Below are 16,039 nucleotides of genomic sequence, written 5' to 3'. Positions count from 1 at the left end.
CCAAGTAGCTGGAACTACAGGCACGCGCTACCACGCCCAGCTACTTTTTGATTTATTGTACAGATGAGGTCTCGCCAAGTTACCCAGGCAGGTCACGAACCCGCGGGCTCAGGCAATCCACTCACCTCAGCCTCCCAACGGCGTGGGATTACAGGCTAAGCCACCGAGCCCGGCTCTCTCAATTATTTTTAAATGGTTCGTCACCCAGAAAATATATATGTATACACACACATGTACACATACATCTATATACACATATATACATACATACACATATATAATCATGCTCCACATAATAACATTTCAGTCAGTATCAGATGACATTTAGCATGGTGGTCCCATACATAAGGTTATAATACCATATTTTTACTGTACCTTTTCTATGTTTACATGCGTTTAGATACACAAATACCATTGTGTTACAATTATCTGCAGTATTCACTACAGTAACACACTGTACAGGTTTGTAGCCTAGGAACAATAAGCTATTCCATATAGCCTAGGCATGTAGTAGGCTATGCTGTTTAGGTTTCTATAAGTACAAGCTGTGAAGTTCGCACAATGACAAAATTTCCTCAGAACATATCCCCACCATTAAGTGACGCTTGACTCTCTCTATATATATATATGGGGGACCCAAAATATCCAGAATTGATTTATTAAAAATTGTATATTTATTTTTGCATATTTAAACTTCAGTCACCTTCAAAGTACTATCTGTTTGATGCAGTACACCTATTGAGATATTTTTTTCCACTCAGTGCTTTTGCCATTCTTTGTTTCACCTCTTCCACACTGGCAAAATGTTTCCCTTTGAGGACTTTTTTTCATCCAGGGAAACAAAAAAATAGTCACTCCTAGAATGCTTATGTGGCAGGAGAAGCCTGTACTACAAGGGACCTGCCTTCCAAAAAATAATTCCATTTTTTTGGGTTCCGCCTTGTATATGAAGTAAATATAGCAAAATATAGAAAATTTTTGCATCTATATAGTGCGTATATAGATATTTACTATAACTGTGCTATCCTGTCTACTTTTCTATATACTTGAATTTTTTTACCTTTTAAATTTTTTTATTTGAAAATTGTGGGGTACAATTCAGGGTTAAGTATACAAATATTCATTATGCAGGTACCCTTGTTGATAAGGTGTGCCCCGCCTTCCCCAGGCAGATTTCCACTACTGTCAATCCCACCTCTCTGCCCACCACCCCTCGCAGTTTCCCGCTACTATCAATCCTTTTTTATAGTATTACGATAGTTGTTTAAGGTCCCCTTGAATTTTTTATAACAAAAACTTTAAAATAATAGCATGGGTAAAATTCCCAGCCATTTAACAAAGGGGGCTTTCATATTCATTCTCTATTTGGATGATTATAATAATAGCTCATATTTCATGAAAGACTTACTTTTGTGCCAGGTACTATTTTAAGTTAAATTTGACTTAAGTTTAAATTGACTAGTTGAATACTCACAACAACCCTTGAAGTGTAGCTACTGTTATCATCAACCCATTTTACAGATAAAGGAACTGAGGCGCAGAACAGTTATACACCTTGCCCAAGATCTTAGAGCTAGAAAGGAACAGAGCTGGAACTGGACCTAAAGCCATCCCTGCTCTGGAGTTCAGATTCCTAACTACTGTCCACACTGCCTTCTGAGAACCCAGGTGAAAGGGTATCAAGGTCATGGTCAGGATCAGAGAATGGATACACATCAGTAGATGGCCTGGTTCTGACAGGCTGTGAGGAAGTGAGAAATGACAGACTGGGATAGCGTAGAAGTGCAAGAGAGAGATGAATGTGGGCTAGAGGGTGTCCTCCTGGAGGATGAAGCAAACCTTAAAGTTCAAGGAAACTGAGAGAACCTCAGGGAGTCCTGGAGCAGGGAAAGTGAGAGCAAAGCAGGCACCCTGTACATCCAGGGAAGTGACAAGCCACATGACAGGAACACATAGTTTGCAAAGGGACGCTAGACTCAGAAGGGGCTGCCAAGCAGTGTGGAGTTTTCTCCTAGTGGCAGCAGGAGGACATGGAGGGTTTGCTTTACAATCTGCCCTTAAAATATTTTTTTTAGGAAAATTTTCAAATATCCAGAAAAGTAAAAGTATAGCACGCACCAATATGCCCACAACTTAAACAACTGGTTCTTAGCATTGGAAGTCTTTGGAATCAGTGGGAGGGTGGGAGAGGGGTAGCTTTTAAAAAAAATACTGATAGACTGGGCACAGTGGCTTCACGCCTGTAATCCCAGCCCTTTGGGAGGCAGAGGCAAGAAGATTGTCTGAGCCCAAGCGTTTGAGACCAGCCTGGGGATCTTGGCAAGATCTCGTGTCTACAATAAATCAAAAAATTAACAGAGCGTAATAGCATACGCCTGTAGTTCCAGCTACTTGAAAGGCAGAGGTGGAAGAATTGCCTGAGCCCAGCAGGTCAAGGCTGCAGTGGCCATGAGCATGCCACTGCATTCCAACCTGAGTGACAGAGTGAGACTCTAACTCAAAAAATAAAATAATATAAACTGATACTGGTGCTTGGGACCAACCTCCAGACATTCTGGTTTAATTGGTCTGGTGTATAATCTGAATTTGAAGAGTTTTTAAAGCTTCCTAAATAATTTTAATGTGTGTATCAGGGTTTAGAACCAATAATTTAAGAGCCACCAACTATTGACATTTTGCCATATATGTCTCTTACTGAAACATTTTAAAGTCATTTACAAATATCATGACACTTCACCCCATATATTTCAGCATAAATGACCAGAAACACTATTATGGCTCTTAAAAATAAAAAGCAATACTTGTTCACTGCAGAGAAATGAGAAAATATAGATAAAAAATCTTTTAGAATAATACAATAGGACCTGGGCACGGTGACTCAAGCCTGTAATCCCAGCATTTTGGGAGGTCAAGGCAAGAGGATTGCCTGAACCCAGGGGTTCGAGACCAGCCTGAGCAACTTGGCGAGACCTCGTCTCCACAATAAATCAAAAAAATTAAGCCGGGCTCGGTGGCTCAGCCTGTAATCCCGCGCCTTTGGGAGGCTGAGGTGAGTGGATTGCCTGAGCCCACGGGTTTGAGACCCGCCTAGGCAGCGAGACCTCATCTCTACAATAAATCAAAAAATCAACCGGGCACGGTAGCGCATGCCTGTAATTCCGGCTACTCGGAAGGCGGAGGAGGAAGGATCGCCGGAGCCCAGCAGGTCGAGGCTGCTGTGGCCGGGAGCGGCCACTGCACTCCAGTCTGGGTGACAGAGTGAGACTCCAACTCAAAAAAAAAAAAAAAGAGTTTGGCATACAAGCCATTAACTAGAGTCCAATATGTGTTTAAAGTCCCCCCTTTTCATGAGTCACAGTTTTGGTATGGTGAAACATACAGGTCTTAAGTATACCACGGATGAGTTTTGACAAATGTAAACACTCATATTTTTTTTTAAATGAGATACCAGATAATTTATGTATGTTCTTCTCACTTAATGTATTATAAACATCTTTCTACATCAACAGTCTCTTACAGTAGTGGTGTACCATTGTTATTTTTAACCTGACCCCCTATTGTTGGATACTTAAGCTACTTCAAATTTTTCACTATAACAGCATTGCAATGAACATTCTTATAGCTAAATATTAAATTTTTTGTTTTGAGTAGGAGTCTTACTCTGTCACCCAGGCTGGAGGGCTGTGACACACTCCCGGCTACCGCAGCCTTAGCCTGATGAGTTCAGATGATCCTTCTGCCTCAGCCTTCCAAGTAGCTGGAACTACAGGCACACGCCACCACACCCAGCCAATATTTTGATTTAGAGATGGGGGGTCTCACCAAGTTGTTCGGGCTGGTCTTGAACCCATGGGCTCAGGCAGGCCTCTCATCTCAGCCTCCCAAAGTCCTGGGATTATAGGCGTGAGCCACCTCACCTGGCCCATATCCTTAATTTTTTATGAAGTGGTTCTAAGGATGTAGTCAGACTTTCTTTTCATTTTATTTTATTTTATTTATATATTTATTTTTTAGAGACAGGTTCTCGCTCTGTTGCTCGGGCTTGCAGTGCAATGGTGTGATCATAGCTTGCTACAGCCTGGAACTTGGGCTCATGCAGTTCTCTTACCTCAGCCTCCCAAGTAGCTGAGACTACAGGTGCACATCACCATGCCTGGCTAATTTTTTTTTTTTTTTTGTAGGGACTGGATCTTGCTATGTTGCTCAGGCTGGTCATAAATTCCTGGCCTCAAGTTATCCTCACACCTTGACTTTCCAAAGCACTGGGATTACAGGCATGAGCCACCATGCCCTGACCAAGCTTTAATATTAGAAAAGTACTTTTGATTCTGGAGTATAGTTATGGAAGGAAATTAGAAGAGGTTAGATGGGAGGCAACAGAGAGGCTAGGGTCCCATTCCTAGTGAACACTTGATGAGGCTGCACCAGGGCAAAGCCCTTGGAGACCGAAGCGCAGACAAGAGAGTCTGGAAAGGAAGGCAAAGGGAAAGGAAACACACATTGATTGAGCACCTAGGTTACCAGACATTGTCGTGGGCACTTTACACATCATTTCAGTTACTGCTCAGGACAACCCAGAGAGTGATAATCATCATTTCCATCTACAAACAGAAAAAAGAATAAACTACCCTCCTTTCTCAAGCTTGTCATCCCAGGAACAGGAAATAATTGATGTGGTTTCTTGTATGTTCCACATACTTCTTTCACACACTTCATGCATATCCCTAGCACCTCCTTGAGGAAACCTTCCTTAAAAGCCCCTACCCAAACTTCAGACTGGGCCCTATCCTCTCCTCTGGGCTGTTCAGCCCTATTTTCAACCTGTCATGACACTGAGCCCCATGAATTGTCTCTGTCTCCTCTACTAGATCATGAGCTCCTTGAAGCAGAGTCCTCTCTGAGGCCCAAGTTCCTACCACAGGGTCTTGAAGGTATTAGTCATTGTTGAATAAATAAACCCCATCAGGTTAAGTGACTTTCCCAAGGTCACACAAGTAATAGGTGAAGAAACAGAGGGTCAAACCCAGGTCTCTCTGGTTCCAAAACACCTGCTCTTTATCACTCTAATTGCTTGTTGTTGGCCTGCCTAACCCAACATCTTTTTTTCCCCCAAGGACTGAGGAGGAGAAGAAAGACTGGGTCCAGGTAACATCCAAGAAGGCTTTGTGGTAGGGGGCTGGAAGATTATTAACAGGTTTCCTAGGGGTTAGTGGACTCTCCCCCAAAGCTCATGTCCTGCCTTCCAACAAACTTTACCATTCCTATTTTACAGATAAGCAAACTGAAGTCCAGAGGTTAAGCAAAAACTCACAAACCCTTCTTTTAGAAAGCTGGTTTCTCTGAGGTTGTAATCCCAGTGAGTCAAGCCCTGTAAAATCTTAAGCGCAGACAATGGCCAGGAAAGCCATTTGATGTTCTTGAACCACTGCTCCATCCTCCGCCCCATTTTACAATTGTAACACTAAGATCTGAATTTGGGAAGGGATTTGCTCAAGGTCATATGTGTAGCAAGAACAGAGATGGGCCTTGAATCCAACTTTCCTGACATCAGGCTAGGGCATACATAGCAAGGTGAGGTGAGGGAGGAAATGGTTGGTTTGTAGGATGATCTGACCTCTCATCCCCAGGCCATCAACTCCACCCTCCTGAAGCATGAACAGACGCTGGAGACCTTCAAACTATTGAACTCAACAAACAGGGAAGATGAAGACACCCCCCCCAACTCTCCAGTAGGTATCCCCACTCTCCCCTCCTGCACTGGGACCCCTTCCAGGCTTCCAGATCCCCACCTGACCTTAAGATGATCCTTTCACCTTCCAGAGAATAAAAACCAGAGAGGCAGTGAATGAACTCAGAAGCACAGTCTTCTGTTGGTAGGGCCACAGAGAAATCATTGGGGAAACCAAGGCCCCAAAATTAAAAGTGACATGCACAGGGAGGCAGGAGCAGAGCCAGGAATCAAATATAGGTCTTTTGAATGAGTCTGCTGCCCCACCCCCATGATGATCCAAGCCTTGAAGCAGGGATGAGGGCTGGCTGGATGGGTGGGGAGTAGCTGTCTCTGACCTGGGACCTGGCCCTTCCCACCAGAACGTGGATCTTGGGAAGCGGGCACCTACACCTATCCGGGAAAAGGAAGTCACCATGTGCATGCGCTGCCAGGAGCCCTTCAATTCCATCACCAAACGCAGGCACCACTGCAAGGCCTGTGGGCATGTGAGTGTTGGGAGGCAAGGGCAGAGCTAGGGAGGGAACAGACTGGAACCCTGAAAGCCACTTCTGAGTGGGTGCCCTCTAAGTGGGGGGAGGCCACAAGTTTGCTGTGAGAGTTGATATGCTAAAGGGGAAGGCCCGCTGGAATCAAGGCTGCTCTTGCCCACTTGCCACCCCAGGTGGTTTGTGGGAAGTGCTCCGAGTTCCGGGCCCGCCTCGTCTATGACAACAACCGCTCCAACCGTGTGTGCACTGACTGCTACGTGGCCTTGCACGGGGTGCCTGGGAGCAGTCCAGCTTGCAGCCAGCATACACCCCAGCGCCGGAGGTCCATCCTGGAGGTAAGAGCCAGGCCCCTGACTCTCCCACAGCAACCAGATAGGCTCCAACCACCTACCCAGCATGACTGAGCAAGCCTGGGCATCTCTTTAAACAGTAGGGTACTGTGCATCTGCTGATCAAGTGACTCAGACTTGGGAGTGAGTAAAATGAGCGCAAGAGTGAATGAAAGAGAGTAACCTTTGTTGAAGTGCTTTAGCCATTTAATCTTCAGAGTAACTCATCTGTTCATACTATTATCCTTATTTTACAAATAAAGAATCTGAGACTCAGAGAGGTTATTTGCCCAAGTTACACAGCAAATGAGTGGCAGAGCTAGAATTTTTTAAAAGTTGACAAATTGCCTTTTCTTATGACAAAGTAGGATAGGTAGGACAATATAAACAAAAAATAATAAAACATCATATTCCTTCTACTCGTAAGTTACCATGTTAACACTTAACTTTCCTATCTTGCTGGGTATGTGCACATACATACATCCTTGGTTTTGTTTGTTTTTTTTTAAAGTTGAGGTATTTATTAATACTCAGAGTACTTACTCTGTCCCAGGAACTGTTCTAAACACTTTGCATCTATTAATTCATTTAATCCTCACAACAGCCCTCTCTGCTCTCCTTCCAAGTCAATACCTTTTTATCTAGAGCTCAGATTCTGAACCAGACTACATTAACCACCTACCCACCCCCACAATGCTTGATTGCCTCTCACTGAGTGTAGGGAATTAATGTGTGATGAAAGATGAAAAAATATGAGGTGTAAATGTATGAATGACTTAAGGAATAAATGGACTGAAAAAACACCAGACTGGCATTTAGATGTCGCCACTGAGATCTGTACATCCTTTCCACTGGCTCTCAGAGGCAGTAGTCAGGGCCCAAATCAGGCAGACAAACCTAGCTTTGAATCTCACCTCTAGCTGACTTGCTGGGTGACACTGGGCAAATCATCAGAGACATGGGAATAGCAGCCCCTACGCTCGGGGAGTGTTAAAGCCAAGAGGAACTAGACTAGGCCTTCCGTCAACATTGATGCCCCTGTATCTCTGGCCACAGAAACAGGCCTCAGTGGCTGCGGAGAACAGCGTCATCTGCAGTTTCCTGCACTACATGGAGAAGGGTGGGAAAGGATGGCACAAGGCATGGTTCGTGGTCCCTGAGAATGAACCCTTGGTGCTGTACATCTATGGAGCCCCTCAGGTGTGCATCCTACTCCTTTGGATCCTTTTAGCCACCCAGTAAAGTCAGGCTGCCCTTTCTCCCATCTTTGACCGCTCCTGGGCCTTGGAGAGTAGGGTGAACCTAGCTCTACCCAAGGGGAGATCAGACCCCCCCCATCCATTCTAGACAAAGACCAGCTAGAGACAAGGAGTGATTGTGGGCCAAGATATGTAGAGAAAACTGGAGTGAGTTGGGGGGCTGGCTTCCTGAAGGAAGCAGGAGTGGAAAACAGGGCACCATTAGGTTCAATTTGGAGTGGGTAACAGTATGCAGATAGGGATGACAGCAAAAACAAAGGCCTGAAAGCATTACTTGGGGTGTGGGAGGAGATAGGTATTTGAACCTTGCCTGCATTTTAGCACCAGTTCAGCCATTTTGCTGTTGAAAACAGTGGAGCCACAGGTTCTTGAGCAGGGGAACGAAGAGGGGAGCAGATGCAAAACCAAGAGAAGGTTCAGGACCAAGGTGACCCCAGCTCTGTCCCTTCTCCCCAGGATGTGAAAGCCCAGCGCAGCCTGCCCCTCATTGGCTTTGAGGTGGGGCCTCCAGAGGCAGGGGAGCGGCCTGACAGACGACATGTCTTCAAGATCACCCAGAGCCACCTCAGCTGGTACTTCAGCCCTGAGACAGAGGAGCTACAACGACGCTGGATGGCCGTGCTTGGCCGGGCGGGCCGTGGGGACACGTTCTGCCCAGGGCCCACACTGTCTGAAGACAGGGAAATGGAAGAGGCACCAGTGGCTGCTTCAGGAGCCACTGCTGAACCCCCAGAGTCCCCCCAGGCCCGAGATAAGACCTAGAGGGTTTGAGGCAAACTGAGAGCCCCCAGCCCCCACCCCCCACACTCTAGCTGCCCATGTCTGATTGGGGGGCTCCAGCCCCTTCCTTCCCAGCTTAGTTAATACTTGAACTCCCATCACGGGCACTTTCAATCCCGAATGCTGGGTCCTGGGTTTTTTAATTCATCTTTTCACAAAACATGGGCTTTTAAAAAATATATTCCTACAGTAATGTTAATTTTTTAAAATCTCTGTCCCCAGGATGGGTGGGAGCTGTTGCTAGACCTGCCTGAATAAGGCCATTTTTCCCCCCATCACCCTACTACAGATCTTGCCTCCGCCCACTTGCCCCCAAAGAATCAGAGGCAGGAGACCTGACCAAGTGCCAGTTCTGCCACTGACCCTGGGACCCTAACCCATCCCTGCTTCCTTAGCCAGTGTCTTCACATGACTCTGGGTGGTGACTGACCCCTCCTGTCTTTCCCATGGCTTACAGCTTCTACCTGGCCCCAAGACTACCCAGTATTTTATCGTCCAAACCCATGGCAGGGCCACTGGGCAGGACAGGGGAAACGGGGGAGGACAACGAATAACTGTTTTGTTGTTGGTTTTTTTTTTTTTTTTTTTTTAAGAAAAATACAATTTATTTCAGGCTTACAGTAACTTTCAGAGCACTGTTGTACTCTGTCCATCTATTTCCAAAGTACCAGGGTGCTAGGATAGGCCCAGAAACTTCTCTCTTGCTGAACTCTGAAGCTCAGCTCCCAGAAGGCCGATTCCAAGGCTATTCACAGGCAAAGTCACAGATTAAACAATGAGGCATTATTTATTGGCATCTTAAGCCTCATCCCTGGACTTAAACAGGGTGGGATAAAGGAGGAAAGACATTGTAGGAGACAGAAAATAAAGCCCAGCTCTCCCAAGCTCACCACCTCGCCAAGGTCTTAGAATTCCTGAGGAAACCCAGGAGTGGAGACTGGGCTGCAGGAAGCAAGCATTCCTGAAAGGTTCCAAGTTCTGGGCAGGGTACAAAGCTGCTGTGTGTGTGTCTGGTGGGGTGGGGTAAGGAAGAGCTCCACAGCCACTTTCATTCATATCTTCAACTGTTATCTCGCATCTGCATGCTTATCTCACCATTCCTGACCCAGCCAGCCCCTCAGCACTGAATGCTGGTTTTACTACTGGCCTTTTCCCACCACAAATCCACCTGCCCACTGTTAACCAGCATCTAGGTACTCCTCCAGCCATACCCACACTCACTCATCCCCCTCTGCACAGTGACTACACCCAAGAGACACTGCTGAGAAACCCAGCCTCATCACTCAGATGGTAACTTAAGGCCCAAGAGGGTTTGCTGGACTAGGTCTCACCACCCGCAAGACCAAAAACCCTAGGGTTTTTGTTCCCCTGGAGAGCTGGACAGGGGAACAGGAAAGAGGGTTGGGACAGGGTAACCAGTCCAGAGGTCTTCAACCCTCCAAAAAAGCCCTTACAAACAAGTCTCAAAACTAGCAAATAAGGGCCCAAACCATTCCCAGCCCCACTCATTTCTTTCTTCGGACAATGGTCCAGCCATCCTCCACTATATCCTCTTCCTTAATAGTCTGGGCATCTGGACCAGAGGGTTCAGGCTGAGGGCAGGCCCCATCTGTAGCAGCTCCATCATTCATAGCTGTGACCTAGAGGGAAAATACAAGCGAGAGCTAAATACACTGGCCATTGGAGATCCAGGCTCTGCTTACAGCTTTTCCAGGATTGGCTATGTGACTAAGAAAGTTCCCTGTCCTCTCTGGATAATACCACCACCACCACCATCAACCCCCTCATCAACTCCCTGTGAATCTAGCTGCTCTCCCAGAAAATTGAAAACATCTGTACCCTCTACCCATCAGGCACCCACTTCACCTCCATCTCTTCCACGCTGTCTGCATCATCATCCTCTTCAGTCTGTCTGGCTGTCCTAAGTGTAGTGGCTGTGACCTTGTACTTTCTTTGAGTGATGTGGGAGACCATCTCCTTCAGAGCAGTTCTATCACCCCTCTGGAAGTAGTGGAACATGGTCTGCAGCTGCTGGCTCACCTGCCAAGAAAACGTTCAGCCAGGTTCCAGAAAATCTATACAACCAGTCCATGTTTGCCACAAGCATGGGGAACGGGATGGGATTTTCCAGAAGAAAACAGGGCCCTTTCCTCACCCAAGGAGTTCACCAAGACACTAAAATTGGGCTTTGAATGACAGAAGATATAAAAGGGAAGGCAATGTTATGGGGTGGGGAGGGGTTAATGTTAACTAGATCAGAGATAATATGTACTTAGCCTAGCCTGACATGCCCTTGAGAAAGGGATGAGGAACAGGCCCGACCAGAATCATATATGGGGGAAAAAGAAAGGAAGGGTTTAAGGGAGGTAGAGGAAGGGTGAGGGGCACATAACAACACAAAGGGTACCTGGTCCACGACCAGGGGGAAGGGCAGTTAGAAGCCCAAACTTCACCTGCATGCAGCCTACTTATATAGTTAATCCTCACTTGGACCCCACAGCTCTATAATAAAACAAAATTTTTTTAAAAGGAAAGGTTTGGAAGGGCCTAGAAAGACTAGCCTTTCCTCTAGACAATAGGGAGTATTAGCAGGGTATTATGCAGAACCGGAGAGCAGAATGGTTAAAGCTTGGCTGAAAACTGCAAGCAGGGAGATGGCCCTGTGCCCACAATAAGCTCACCTGGGGCAGACTCCCATCCTCCACAACAGTGTCAAACTCATTGGTCATCAGCTCCCCGAGGAAGTCCTCGACCTCATCTAGCTCCAGGTTGGCTGAATAGGAAGGAACAGGGCACTTTGGTCAAAGACCAGCCAACTTTATCACCCTTGCCTACTACTTTTCAATACCTACTTGGTAGGTCCATGACTGGTTGGTGGGTAAAGGCCGAAACAATGAGCTTTTTATTTGCTAAAGTACTCTGCATTCCAGGTTTAGCAAGATTTTTCTTAAAACCCACTAAATATTAATACCTACTTTCCAATTTCTTATATCCTACCAAGTCATCATCTCACAACTCCCAGCCCCACACCCCCTTTCACCTGGCCTATTCTAACTAGCCCCCCCCCTCTATGTGACCTTGAGCAAGCTACTTACTCTTCACTGAGCTTCAGTTGTCTCATTTGTAAAGTGGGGCTAATGGTGGCCTCCTCAAAGGTTTGTTATGAGAATGGCACAAGGGAGATCCACAATCCATAGGAATTTCCATCACTCAAGGGCTAAAGTTTTTGAAGTACAAACACTTCACAACTGTGGCTCCACTGTGGAGGCCACAAACTAATGGGATAGGTAAGAAAAAATGGATGTAGTAATTTCAATGATAAAATCATATCCTTGACACCAGCATCCTACTATGCTACTTTGGCCAAACCCTCCTCTCTGAGCTTCAGTTACCTCATGGACCCATGCTCTACTTTTTCTGAATTACAGAATAATTCAAGAAAGTCTTCCACAAAACTTCTTGCCCTCTTCCCTCTATGTTACTCTCCCTGGGAGAGCTCATCGACCCTCCTGACTTTCCTACCACTCAAACCTAATATCCCTCAAATCCGTCTCCAACTTAGACTTCTCTGGCCAGGCACAGTGGCTCATGCCTGGAATCCCAACACTTTGGGAGGCAGAGGCGACAGGATTGCCTAAGCTCAGGGGTTTGAGACCAGCCTGAGCAACATGGCAAGACCTTGTTTCTACAATAAATAAAAAAATCAGCCAGGCATGGAGGCGCATGCCTGTGCTTCTAGCTACTTGGAAGGCTGAGGCAGAAGGATCACCTGAGCCCAGCAGGTGGAGGCTGCGGTGGCCGTGATCGTGCCACTACACTCTAGTCTGGGAGACAGTGAGACTCGAACTCAAAAAACAAAACAAAACTCAAGACTTCTCTGTGCTTGGATGTTTCACAGGCGCCTCAGACCCTCTGTATCCAAAGCCAGACTCATCACCTTACCCTCTAAACCTGCTTCTCATCCTTCAGGGTTCCTATGTTCCATGAAAGGCATCTAATCAACCCAGCAATTCAAACCAGAAACCTACCTCTTTGTCTCTCCCCCTCCACAGCCAAGCAATCTCCAAGGCCTTAAGCCACTCCTTCCTTTCCATGCCTATTGCCACTACCCTACTTCAAGCCTCATCATATTCTAGACAAAAAACAGTATCTTCATCAGTCTTTCCCTCTCCAGTCCATGCTTCATACGGACTACTTCCTGAACTTCAGAGCCAGCAAATCTCATCCTATTACTCACCTTAGAACCTGCCCGTGAATTTTTATCATCTACTGCAGTGTTTCATAGTTTGCCTTTGAGAAATACCTCAGATATCTGTTCTGCTGGGTTTTAAGGGAAGCTATCCATAGAAAGCTAATGGGAAACAAAAGCAAACAAGTTTCTTTTTAGTGGTTCTTATTCTTATCCAAGCTTTTAATATGTTCATGAGTGTTGCTACTCAAGTGGGAGCTGAAGAGATCTTACACAATGTAACTGGAGAAGCTTTTTTTTTTTTTAAGTCGGAGTCTCACTCTGTCACCCAGGCTGGAATGCAGTGGCATGCTCATGGCCACCACAGCCTCGACCTGCTGGGCTCAGGAGATCCTTCCACCTCAGCCTTCCAAGTAGCAGGAACCACAGGCATGAGCCACCATGCCTGGCTGAATTTTTGATTTATTGTAGAGACACGGTCTCACCATGTTGCTCAGGCTGGTCTCGAACCCCTGAGTTCAGGCAATCCTCTCACCTCTGCCTCCCAAAGTGGTGAAATTACAGGCGTGAGCCACTGTGCCCAGCTTGGAGAAGCTTTTTCTTTGCTGAACATCTAATGGGACTTGTCTTCCATAGCATGCATTTTGGCAAACACTGGCCTAAATGATAAAATCAAAGGCACATAAGGACTTCCATATCTTACCCTTTTTAGGGGGCTTCCCACATCCCAGCTTCTTTCTCTACCACTCATCCACCCAGTTATGTGCACACACCCTTACTCCAAGTTCCCTGCTACTTTCCAAATATAACAAATTATATCCTCATACAACTTTTTTTTTTTTTTTTGAGTTGACCCAGACGAGTGCAGTGGCCGCTCCCGGCCACCAAAGCCTCGACCTGCTGGGCTCCAGCAATCCTTCCACCTCAGCCCTCCAAGTAGCTGGAACTACAGGCGCACACTACCACGCCCGGCTAATTTTTTGATTTATTGTAGAGATGAGGTCTCACTGCCCAGGCGGGTCTCGAACCCGCGGGCTCAGGCAATCCACTCACCTTGGCCTCCCAAAACACGAGATTACAGGCTGAGCCACCGAGCCTGACTCACAGAACTTATTTGAATGTCACTCTCTCTGCCTCCCCCATCTAGTTAACATCCCTTGTGACCCAGCCCAATTACCACTTCCACTAGGAAGCCTTCCTGCCAATCTCTTGTTACCCCATGCACCCTGAGCTCCTCTTTATCAGAACACCTATTCATGGCCCCTAGATAGTACACTTTCTTGAGAGAAATGACTCTGTCTAATGTCATCTTCAAGGCTAGGAAAATACAAAAATTTTGTAAAAACCTTACTATGCAATAGGCCCTCTACTGGGCCCCTTGTTCTTGTATAACCCTCAAGACAGGCCTAAAGGGTAGATCTTTGCTATCCAAATAGCCACATGTAGTTACTAAGAACTTGAAATGTGGCTTAGAGCAGGGCGCAGTTGCTCACACAGTAATCCCAGCACTTTAGGAGGCAGAGGCAAGAGGACTGCCTGAGCCCAGAGGTTCAAGAACAGCCAGGGCTACTTGGTGAGACCTCGTCTCTATGATAAATAAAAAAGTAGCCAGGTGGGGTGGCACATGACTGTGGGTCCAGCTACTTGGAAGGCTGAAGAGGAAGGATTGCCTGAGCCCAGCAGGTCAAGGCTGCGGTGGCTGTGAGCGCGCCACTGCATTCCAGCCTGGGCAACAGAGTGAGACTCCGACTCAAAAAAAAAAGAAGCCTGTAGTTCCAGCTGCTTGGAAGGCTGAGACGGAAGGATCGTCGGAGCCCAGCAGGCGAGGCTGCGGTGGCCGGGAGTGGCCACTGCACTCCAGTCTGGGTGACAGAGTGAGACTCCAACTCAAAAAAAAAAAAAACCCCAGAAATGTGGCTTACGCCAAATCGAGGTGTGCTAAAACTGTAAAATACCAGATTTTGAAAATTTAATACTAAGAAAGAGGTAAAATATCTCAATAATATTTTATGCTGATTACATATTTAAGTACTTTGGACAAATTGAATTTACATTGTTTCATCTGCTTCTTTTTGTTTTATTAGAATGGCTGCTAAAAATTTTTAAATGACGTGATGTGACCCGCATGCTTCTGTTGGACTGCGCTGGGGTGGATTCTTTTATGCCCACTTTAGGAACAAGGAAACAGTTTCAGGAAGGAGAACTGCGTTGTCCAGGGTGATACCATGAGTCAGTGGCACGAGCCTGTAAGGCACTGGAACCAAGGACTCCAAAGCCTGTATTCACGCCACCTCGTCTTCAGGTACCGACCTACAATTGCTCGAGAGGAAGTGCAGGTTCTCAGGACAGGGCTCCTCCTCTCCACAACCACCACACAGACGGGTGGCAGCGCCTAAACATTCACTCACCATTGCGCATGAAGTAATCCTCCACTGCACCCCCCAGCCACTCGGCCTTCTCCTGGCTGTGCACGCCCCCGAAGCCATTCTCCACAGCGATCTGCAAATACAGGCCCAAGCCCACCACGTCAGTTACCGCCGCCCAGCCAAACCTCAGGCGACTCGCCCAGCCAACTCCTGTTCTGCCACGGGCTCTAGCCTTGACCCTGCCGTGACTCCACTAACCTGCAAGGCTGGCCAGGCCTCCAGGGCCGCACGGATACCAGCCTGAAAAAGCGATCGCGCATCATCCCCGGCGCCCGCCATTATCTGGCCCAGCCCACGTGACGCCAAGGTGGCCCAATCCCTTCTCAGCTCGGCGCAGGCAGAACAAGCCGGAAGCCAAACGTGAGAACACAGTATTCTTTTCGCTGGACCTGGCAGCAAGACTAGAGCAATAGAAAAGCCTGTGAGAGCGATCAATGACACCACCACCGTTAATCACGTAATCAAAGGACACCAGACATGGAGGATGTGTGAGTCAGTGGTTTCCACTGCGCAGGGAAGATGTGGGGAATTTATTACAAATACAGATTCCAGGCCTTGAGGCAGAGGAGTTGGTGAGCGTAATACCAAAAATCTGCATATTAAAAAAGTAGCCTAACGTGTATAGAATACTGCAACCAACAACAGCAGAATACAATTGGCCCTACGTATTTGTGGGTTCCATATCCGTGGATTCAACCAACTTCGGATCCAACCTCGGATCCAGAATATTCAGGAAAAAAGCCTCGGTACTAACATGTACAGAATTTTATTTCTTGCCATTATTCGCTAAACAATATGGCATAACTATTTACATAGAATTTACACTGTGTTAGGTAT

At 46.7% G+C, this 16,039-nt stretch overlaps 2 protein-coding genes across 2 annotated transcripts in view; one reads left to right on the top strand and one right to left on the bottom strand.

Annotated features, from left to right (window-relative positions):
• Positions 1 to 9,211, top strand: part of FGD1 (FYVE, RhoGEF and PH domain containing 1) — a 44,451-nt gene extending 35,240 nt beyond the window's left edge. Inside the window, exons 13-18 of the mRNA XM_021706253.1 lie at positions 5,115 to 5,145; positions 5,628 to 5,729; positions 6,091 to 6,216; positions 6,393 to 6,554; positions 7,605 to 7,748; positions 8,264 to 9,211. Of these exons, the coding sequence (XP_021561928.1) occupies positions 5,115 to 5,145; positions 5,628 to 5,729; positions 6,091 to 6,216; positions 6,393 to 6,554; positions 7,605 to 7,748; positions 8,264 to 8,569 (871 nt within the window). The 3' untranslated portion in view covers positions 8,570 to 9,211. The remainder of the gene's footprint in view (positions 1 to 5,114; positions 5,146 to 5,627; positions 5,730 to 6,090; positions 6,217 to 6,392; positions 6,555 to 7,604; positions 7,749 to 8,263) is intronic.
• A 137-nt stretch (positions 9,212 to 9,348) lies between these two features.
• Positions 9,349 to 15,492, bottom strand: TSR2 (TSR2, ribosome maturation factor). The gene is made up of 5 exons (XM_008072674.1): positions 15,401 to 15,492; positions 15,185 to 15,275; positions 11,269 to 11,360; positions 10,454 to 10,627; positions 9,349 to 10,227 (listed from the first exon to the last, which is right to left on the bottom strand). The coding sequence occupies exons 1-5, from the start codon at positions 15,479 to 15,481 to the stop codon at positions 10,093 to 10,095; spliced, it is 573 nt and encodes a 190-aa protein (XP_008070865.1). The 5' UTR covers positions 15,482 to 15,492; the 3' UTR covers positions 9,349 to 10,092.
• Between the last annotated feature and the right edge of the window lie 547 nt (positions 15,493 to 16,039).

This window comes from Carlito syrichta, unplaced genomic scaffold (assembly GCF_000164805.1).
Source record: "Carlito syrichta isolate Samal-C Ts95f unplaced genomic scaffold, Tarsius_syrichta-2.0.1 Scaffold315397, whole genome shotgun sequence".
Taxonomy (NCBI): Eukaryota; Metazoa; Chordata; class Mammalia; order Primates; family Tarsiidae; genus Carlito; species Carlito syrichta.
The sequence above is the reverse complement of the archived record's forward strand: the minus strand, read 5'-3'. Positions and strand labels throughout refer to the sequence as shown.